At 27.8% G+C, this 9,747-nt stretch overlaps 1 protein-coding gene across 1 annotated transcript; it reads right to left on the bottom strand.

Annotated features, from left to right (window-relative positions):
- Positions 1–1,284: 1,284 nt before the first annotated feature.
- LOC130932827 (7-deoxyloganetin glucosyltransferase-like) lies at positions 1,285–4,958 on the bottom strand. Its single transcript, XM_057862257.1, has 2 exons — positions 4,274–4,958; positions 1,285–2,333 (listed from the first exon to the last, which is right to left on the bottom strand). The coding sequence occupies exons 1-2, from the start codon at positions 4,776–4,778 to the stop codon at positions 1,387–1,389; spliced, it is 1,452 nt and encodes a 483-aa protein (XP_057718240.1). The 5' UTR covers positions 4,779–4,958; the 3' UTR covers positions 1,285–1,386.
- Between the last annotated feature and the right edge of the window lie 4,789 nt (positions 4,959–9,747).

Here is a 9,747-nt window from a genome sequence, read left to right as displayed (position 1 = left end):
ATAGCCGAAGTGAAGAAGGCTTCGCCAAATAAAGGTGTCTCTTGAGAGAGAATTTTGATCCAGTAAACCCGTTTTGTTTCTTTGCTATTGTTTTCGGGCCAAAATTTGTTATATTTCTTGTTTCTTTGTAACACCCTTGGACTTGTTTCATCATAAGTGCGTGCGTGTTTGCAATGATAGGTCTTAACTATCTGTCTCATACAGTACTGCACTCGGGTTCTAGTCCCAGTTGAAATTGGTTGTTGATTTAAAGAACTCATGATATCCAATTACTCATGATAGTGTGTGTGAGTGTATGTGTATATAACATAGGTGTAATGTTTAGGATTGAGAGTTGTCCAATCTACTTGACCAAAAAAAAAAACCTATTTTATGCTGTATCAATTTCTTCATTTGAGCATCTTAAGCTTTTTGCTTCCTTTATACATTATGAATTATTTTTATTCCTTCGTCATGACCACCAAATTAAAATGAGTTGTTTCTTCCCTTTCCAACAAAGTTGCTACCTCCATTCATCATTATCCTTTCCAAGCGCACTTAACAGCGGTGGAGGAGAAAAAAGAGAATAACTTGTAATGGTGGATGATATTTTTTGGAACTTAAATTAGGATTAGGATTATAAATGACTAATAGAAACTAAGTTGAGTTAAAAAATCGCAATGTAGCTATATGTTGTTGTTTAGCTTAACTTTTTTCTGCACACGTTATTATTCTATTCATGAATATTCGTCAGAATATATTTTATAAATGATCGTGAGTCACTTTTGTTAAGTTCAAAGAGAAATTTGTGACAATTATAAATTGATGGACGAAATTTAAGATCGATTGCAAGTTTAGAGACTACTTTAGGATTTAACTTAAAAAATTATTTGATTTAATTCTTTAATTAAACTCACAAAAAAATATTTATTCATAATATTATTGTACTCAATTTAAAATATAAAAATTTATGATGTACTTTTTTTTGAATAAATTATGATGTATTATTAATCTCAAATCAAGTATATTTAATATTGTAAATTTGTAATAATATAAACTAAAGAACAATGGTTGGTAGTCGTAACTTAACTTCCTAATTTTTACTTTAAATTTTTTATTCTTTTATATTAAAAAAACATGTGTATATTTAAATATTTACGTATTTAATTATTAAAAGAATAACTAGAACTTCCAATCATTGATATAAACTAAATATGCATTTAAAATTTATATTATCGTTAGGACCATGAGTGTTTATAGAGTAGTTATGATGACTTATTCAAAGATATCACATAAACACCTTCATACACCATTACAAAATGCATGGTACAATATATATAGAAAGTACAAATTACATTAAGAAGGATATTTAATTAATAAGCAAATTCAAACTTCTATATATTGACACTAATTTTTAGCAAATTTGCTCAATAGTGCATCATGAATCACCTTGTCTAAATTCTGAAACGAGGATCCATTTGGGTCAGAAGCAGCATCCTTTGCCAATTTCTTCAACTCTAAAGCCTTTTCTTTCATCTGTTGACCCATTTCCCCATCCATTGACTCCCTCACAAGACTTTCAATTTTCTCCCTCTTAACATCTTCTATCTCCAACCCAATTCCCCATTCATTACAAGAGAATCTACAATTGGTCATTTGGTCCGAAAAGAATGGCCAACATATCATTGTCACACCATTGCACACACTTTCCAATGTTGAGTTCCAACCACTATGTGTCAAAAACACCCCAACTGAAGGGTGAGCCAAAACCTCTTCTTGGGGACACCAATTTGATAATATGCCTCTAACTTTAGTCTCTTCATGAAATTCATTAGGAAGAATAGCATTTTCACCAGCCACAAGATCTGGCCTAATTACCCACAAGAATCTCTTGTTGCTATTGCCAATTCCCCAAGCAAACTCTATTAAATTTTCATTGCTCATAGTTGTGATGCTACCAAAGTTTATGTACACCACTGAATTTGGTTCTTGTTTGTCTAACCATTTAATGCATTCTTGATCCTCCTTCCAAAGGTTGGATCCAATTTTATTCAATTCATGGTCAGTGATATGGTTCAAGAGAAAATCCATAGGACCAATGGAATAGACAGGTGGCAAACTATTAATGGAGGAGAATGCCTCCAAAATATCACGCTCTAAGGCATCAAATGTATTTATTATGATTGCACAAGCTCTTTGAGATCTCTCCATTTCTCTTAGAAAAAAGTTGAGCATAATATCATTTGGATCTGTGGTTCTGATGAAGCTGGGAATATCCCTCAAACGAATCTCTTTTATTCCGGGGACCCAATCTATTGTGGTTTCCAAATACCCATTTGTGAGATAACTTGAGTCTGCGTCAATATTAATCGCACAATTAAATTTGTCAAAATCATCATAAACTACACAATTTTCTTTCCAATAACTTTTAGAGAAATTCTTGAGGTCAGTAATTTTTAGTATTTTTTTTATTATTTAATTAATACAAATATTAAATTATTATTTTATTAATTTATATGTACAAATTTTAAGAATTATAGATATAAATTGTATTAATTTATGTGTATAAAATTTTAGTAAATATGTGTATAAATTATATATTTTTTATATATAAAATATTTATAAATATAGATATAAATTATTATTAATTCTGACAAAAAATAATAATATTTATTGATATATAATATTGCTTTAATATTTAAAAACCTATAAAAAAATTAACCCAAACAACTAAAATTTACTTTATTTAATATTTCATTAATTATTGTGGCTAGAATAATTGTACATAAACCACTATTTTAGACATAGTTACCAAAACTAGATAGGAAAGACCGATTCGAACAAGAAAATCAATGAATTAGACATATGACAGATTCAAGTGACTAATAATTAATTGGATCAGAGGAGTAATTATATTAATATGATCAAATTCGGTGAGAACAGGATTGAGTGAATCAACCATGCTAACTTTTTGGATCGCGCTTGATGAATTCAGGGTGACATGAAAAGCATGGTCTCCATATGCCATTTATGTTAAAATTGGCTCCTTGGGAGTCAAACCAGGTTGAATCAACTTGTTCAACCATGCATATTATATGCACGGCCGAAAAATAAAAGAAAAATATCTTATTATTATAAAATTAGATAAGAATCTAATTTAATTTAAGTTCAATTTATCAAAATTTAATTTAGTTATCTTTAATAAAATAATTTTTAAAAATAAAGCCTTAAACGAATAAAATAAATTTAAATTGATTCATAATAAAACTTTTAAAAGTTTAAAATTATCCATAAAAATATGGTAATCATGTATTTGAAATATTATAATATTTCATTTTGACTTGATTAAACGAATATATTAGTTTCTTAAACTATTAATTTTCTTAAAAAAAAACCTTACTTATTTTGTGTGAAGATATTTTGAATAAAAAATTGATTGAATTATGTATAAGTTACAATACAAAATTCTATATACAAATAAATTGATTATAACTTCAACTAAACGTAATTATACATGATCGTAACTGATTAAACAATAATAAAATAGAAAACATAAACATTAAACCTAATATAATATGAAACAAATAAATCATATAATGTATTTAACTTTTTGAACTAATTCCCATTGTTTTCAATTTTTCATCCATATCGAATCTAAACAAAATTAGACCACAGTGTAATTTTCTTGTTTTTAGAAAGGTGTCTTCAATTTTTTTCTTTTAGGTTTATATGTACTATTTTGAGTATCTAATTTTTATTTGCATATATAGGACAAAAACAATTAAACTTAAATTTAATTTATGATAAAAACTTATTATTCTACAACACTTCGGAAGTATGAAAACTATACTTTAATTTTAATAATATTTATTAACTAAATTTTTTTTTGCTGGATAATATTAAACTAAACAAATAATAAAACATTACTAAACAAGAATATTTTATTAAATAAAGAAGAAAAAAATCACAAATTAAAATATGAAAAACTTTTAAAAATTAGTAATTTTTAGTATTTTTTATTATTTAATTATTATAAATATTAAATTATCATTGACATATAAATTTTATTAATTTATGTATACAAATTTTAAAAATATAATTATAAATTATTTTAATTTATGTATATAAATTCTAGTAAATATAAGTGTAAATTATATATATTTTATATATAAAATTTTCATAAATATAAATATAAATTATTATTAATTAAATATTAACAAAAAAATGATAATATTTACCGAGGATGAACCATTACTATTGAAATGTTGTTTAAGAGGTAGAACATAAAAATTACCTTTGAGGGGTACTAAGCCTTTACGAAGAAGCTGAGAATATTGTATGCAACATGTGAAGGAAGAAGCACTTGCTGTCCAGAAAACGGCCACAGGGATTCCCAATTCTTGAGCAGCATCAATTCCAAAACTCATCAAAGCATCGCACACTATGCAACTAACACGAGGAACAACTTGATCATTCAGCTTCAAAATGAGGTTCTTCAAGTGTGGCAAACAACTTGTTGCTGTGGACTTACACAAAGAAGGTATATCCTGCGTTGCATCCCCATGATTAGGGTCCACAGGTAGACCGTCGGGGATGGTTTCGAATCGGAAGGAGGATAGACCTTTCAGTGAGTCGGAGCCTCTGGATTTGAGAAGGCGGTTGTGATTGTATTCAGTGTTAACGAAAGTGATGTGGAAGCCTTTGTGGTGAAGAAGCTTTGCTAGTTTTAGGGTTGGGTTTATGTGACCTTGTGCTGGGTATGGAATTAATACAGCATGGGGTTTTTCCCAAGAAACCATTATCTTGCTTCTTATTAATGGTAACTAGTAAGTTGTCTTCCTAGCATGCACAAGAATTTATAAGGCAGAAAAATATATAGAGATAGACAGGGATAGATGGTGCTTATAATTACTGTGAAAAAATTCACATACTTGTTAACTTAGCCTCCAATAATATTGTCACATATCCATCATATGAGTTTTATGTCCATTCTTTCTATATATAATTAATGAGGAAATTTGCTTAACCATGATGCAGAGAAAAAAGAAAAGAAAAGAAAATGGTTATTAGAGCCAAGTTACTTTCTCTGTATGTGTTCGTCAGTTTGTGTGGGATCATATATTCAATTGCAGTGGCGAAACTTGAAATAAAATTTTAGGGGGCCACATAAAAGATAATTGTCAAAATGCTTTTGATATCGTCTAATCTCATCTCTCTGGTTTTGGTGATATTGTCAAATTTAAAGTCATTTTTCAAGGTCTCTTTCTAAAAAATTAAGGTCAAACTCATCAGATGTAATTTTTTGAACTTTTGAAAGTTGTATCTCACTTTTTTCGCGATTCATTAAAATAGAAAAACTATCTACATGTGTTGATATTGTAAAAATTATACGTTCTCCTTCTTAAATATTAGTCTTTCTCTTAAAAAATGCATTAATTTTTTTATTTTTTATTATTATTTTATATAAAAATTTGAATATATATCCTGTAGAATATGTAAAGAAGAAGTTAGAAGGACAAATATTAAAATTTATAATATTTATTGAATTTTTTTATCAATTTATACAAATACAATAATATTAATACTTGTTGAATATTCTATTATTTTTTATCATATAAAAAATTAAATTAAATAAATAGTAAAATATAAAATAATATTAAATTAAATAAATAAATAATGTCTAATTTTTTATATTTAAACTTAAAGGTAGAGAGAGTATTACTTATTAAATTTATTGGGTACTTTAAGTCATAGTAAAATATTTAAACCAATTAAATTATTTTTTATCTTTTGAAAAGGTACTACTAATTTTTTTATAAAAAGTTTGGGGGGTCATGGCTCCCCCTTGTCTGAATTAAGCTCCGCCACTGTTCAAGTGTACATTAAAATTAGTTACTAAAATTAGTCATTGATATAAAACATATATTAAAATATAAATATACATTAAAAATAAATTAAAACATATATATATATATATATATATAAATATATAGTGACTAATTTTAATGGTTAATTTTAATGTATAAATAATATTTTTGTCATATACTATATAAATATTTACTATAGTACGTGTCTAAAAATTCTTGTTTAATTACTAAAAAAAATTAAATATTAAATTTTTAATTTAAAAATATAAATAAAAAATAAATTAAACAAAAATTAAACACTAAATAAAAAACACCACAAAATTAGTCTTCTATATATCTTAAATATCTAAATACTATAGTCTTGTGTGAAAAGAAAGTTTCTATATATAGTGTGTAAGTGCATTGTTTTCTCGAAAAGTAAAAAGAACTTATTAACTGTACTTTTGGATCCTAACTTAAGATGAAACGTAATTATTCTGATAATCTACAAAAACTTTTGTCTTTAAATTTCTTCAATTTCCTCTATACTTCATGGTTACTCAGTCACGCTTGGGTATCCTCCTTTCACTTTCAGCTGACTCACGCTTGGTTGAATGATTGGTGTAGAAGAGATTAAGCATTGCTGAGAAATAGTGCTCATAAGCAAGAGATTAAAGCACAAGATTCTCTACGATGAATCAGACAGTGACAAAATATATCTTATATATGTATGTCCTTTTTGTTAAATATATATTCATTGTATATTTTTATTCAAAAATATTTTATAAATACTAAATTAATTATCAAGTATTCATCATGTATTTTTGACTTTAGATATTCTAAAATAAAAAAATTAAGAAAAAGAATTAATCACCATTAATTTTATAATTTTTATAAAACGTATGTTTCATTATTTTAATTCATTAAAAATGTTTGATAACTAAAAAAAATTAGTCAAATAAAACAAATTTTGATTTTTTCTTTTTGTTTCTCTAACATTATCATTAATTCATATATATAATTAGATATTTCCAACCAAAATTGTCCACTTGCATTATTGTGGCCACTACACTACAAAAAACACGCTAATTTGCGGGGTATTTTATTTTTATTTGTGGCGGTTTTTAATTCTCGCAAATTGCGTAATGACGATTTAGTAAAATAACACAATTAAGTGTTCTGCAATAAATTATGGGAGTTCTTTCGGAACCGACGTTATTTTAAATTTCGAATAGCGACGGTTTTTTGCCCTCCAAACTGAAACTCTTCAGTCTACAACAAATAAGTGGGAGAGTCAGAAAGGTATTAAGGCTTGAAATATAGTATTAATTCATGATCCTTCGAGTCCGTTCATGGTAGACCAGAAGAGGTAGTCGGCTTACTCGCCTGGGATGCACCTTAAGGGGTTGTTCCTAGGTTACGAGTGTAGTAAGGAGATACAAAACAAAGACCTCATATGCTGTCAGTCTTTTGACGGTGATTATTCGTCTACTCGACTCCAGCAGGCAATCAATCGGTGGTAACTCTGAAGACTATGGTTAGCCTAAGAGTTTAAGCATGATTGATCAACCTGGGCAGTTGTGCTAGTTGGTTGCTAGTACACCTGTCCTTAGAACCACTAAGCGGCGGTTTCAACTAAATTGTATTAGCTTCTAAAGACATCCAACGGTCCTGTGTTGTGAAGGTTTTGATTCAGGTTGTGGGGGTTTTAAAGTCCTGGAAATATCATATATTTAAAATAATTTTTTTCTTTTGTGAAAGTTGTGAACTCCCACAATTTGAAATGTGCTGCCAAAATATTTATACTATGCATATATATATATATATATATATATATATATTGTTTTTTCTTATTTTATAAAATATTAATTAGAATGTAAAATTTAATAAAATTAAAATTATTTAAAGTATAAATCTACAACACCAAATTATCATTATAATGTTATGATGTATTCGGCCAATAAATTGTATAACTATACTCACTCTGCAAAAAAAATAATAAATCAATTATCTCTACAAGTCTACAACACCGCCAACGACAGCCATCCATGCTGAGTAACAGTGTATGGATCAAGCTTTAGTTTTCACGAATTGAAGAGAAGTCTCTACCGACACGTTCTCTGTTTGCATCACGAGCAAAGTTTATGTGTTAGCTCCGGTGATGGTGCAGACATTGGGTATCGATAAGCGGAGAGATGGATAGAGACAGATCTGATGAGGGAGGAAATGAGTTTTATTTACTTTCATGCACTTATCCTTTCGCTGCTTCATATAATATGACACTTCTTTTTTGGCTCAGAACCCATACATAATAATTTTTTTATTTTGGACAGTTTTAGGTCCCATTACCAGTCCCAACTGACCAAACCCGCAATCCGACCGGATGAATCTGAAAAAAGAAAAACGATGCCTCTTCTTTATTCTCCATGACTGCCGCTGCTGTTATTCATCATGCTTAAAGAAGACTTAAAATTATTTGGCAAATAAACAGTTAAAGAATTAATTTTCATCCAAAGGTGGACCCAAGAAAACCAAAAAGATATATATGTAAGGGAACAAAAGCATATGGGCTATCTATATGCATATGCTCGAATAATGGCTATTCAATTTTCTTTTTAATTGTCATTTAGGATTCGAGAGAAAGACAAATTGTAACTCCCCCACACATATAATAACTATTTAGGCATCTCTTTGTTTAGTGACTAACTAATTAAAAGGAAAGTAAACAAAGCAAAGAAAAGAGAGAAAGGAGTTTCAGCAAAAGTACAGAATAAGAGTTTGTGTTAGCAGCATCTTTCCTGAGATCCATCTGAAGAGCAAACCGAGGTTCGAACCATCCATGTGAAATGTCATCTTCGTCTGAATTCTAATAGTCTCTCTTAACACTAAGAAAAACAAAAAAAGATTCTTTTTTATAATTATTCTAATACAATCTCTTTACAATAAGAGGGAAAACCATTGATCTCTTCTCCAGTGCTGAGAAGACGATTAGCAACATCACAAAACTGGATAACGGTGCATGTAGATAGGAATGATGTCAACAGGTAAAAAAACTGAACTCATGTTGATTCTTACTCTGCATGCCTATAAGAAAATGAACATACAGTAACACTCAATTGGTACATGACATAGAAATATATTACCCTAGATTGGTAAAATTGCTAGTCCCCTTATCCCATATTTAGTAAAAAAGTCTTCAAATTATACAAACTTAATTAGATTTCATAGGTTACAGTTTTAACCCCTTTTAACCAATAATAAAGCCGTGAAAACTTAAGAGGCTATACATCCTTATAGACCTTTTTCTATCAGTCAAAAAATTTAAAGATTTTGTTTTAACACATTCAACTCATCATTAAATAGTCAAACTCTATTTTGAGCTCAGTATAAAAAGGTAACTTCATAAAGAAATTGAAAAACAAAATTTATTTTAAGTACTTAAAAATAAAGATTCATCAAAAGGATATATGATATTTAATCCAATTGAACAAAAAAGAGTTCTTAATAATTTTATTTTTTGAGTAATTTTTATATAACTTTTTATGTATGTAGTTGTTTTGAAAATAATTTTTTTCGAATCAAATAACAGATATATTAGCATAAGATTTATGAAATAACTGTACTCATTAATAATTTATCATGTACTAAAAATATTGTAAATTTTTTTTATCTGATTAATTATAATTATTATTTAGTTAATCATTTTTGATATGTCATATTTTATTATGTTTGACTTAGGTTGAAGTAACTTATGTCATTAGTTGACTCGAAATTTTTTCAATTCAGATTTCTTTACCACTCTATTCATTTACCAAAGATACTAAAATTAATTATGGTATCTACAATTTGTATTTGACTTCAAAATAATCATCTGATGATCACATTCCGTAAATAATGTTTGTAGTCTATATGTTACTGTCAT

This window comes from Arachis stenosperma, chromosome 6, assembly GCF_014773155.1.
Source record: "Arachis stenosperma cultivar V10309 chromosome 6, arast.V10309.gnm1.PFL2, whole genome shotgun sequence".
NCBI classification, from domain to species: domain Eukaryota; kingdom Viridiplantae; phylum Streptophyta; class Magnoliopsida; order Fabales; family Fabaceae; genus Arachis; species Arachis stenosperma.
Note: the sequence above shows the minus strand (reverse complement) of the source record. Positions and strands in the feature narration are given on the sequence as shown.

Bases quoted from the DNA above. Each gene is read 5' to 3' on its own strand.
- LOC130932827 (XM_057862257.1), bottom strand. From the start codon at position 4,778: ATGGTTTCTTGGGAAAAACCCCATGCTGTATTAATTCCATACCCAGCA. The intron at 2,334-4,273 runs GTAATTTTTATG...ATATTGACGCAG, and splicing joins AGGCTTAGTACCCCTCAAAG to ACTCAAGTTATCTCACAAAT.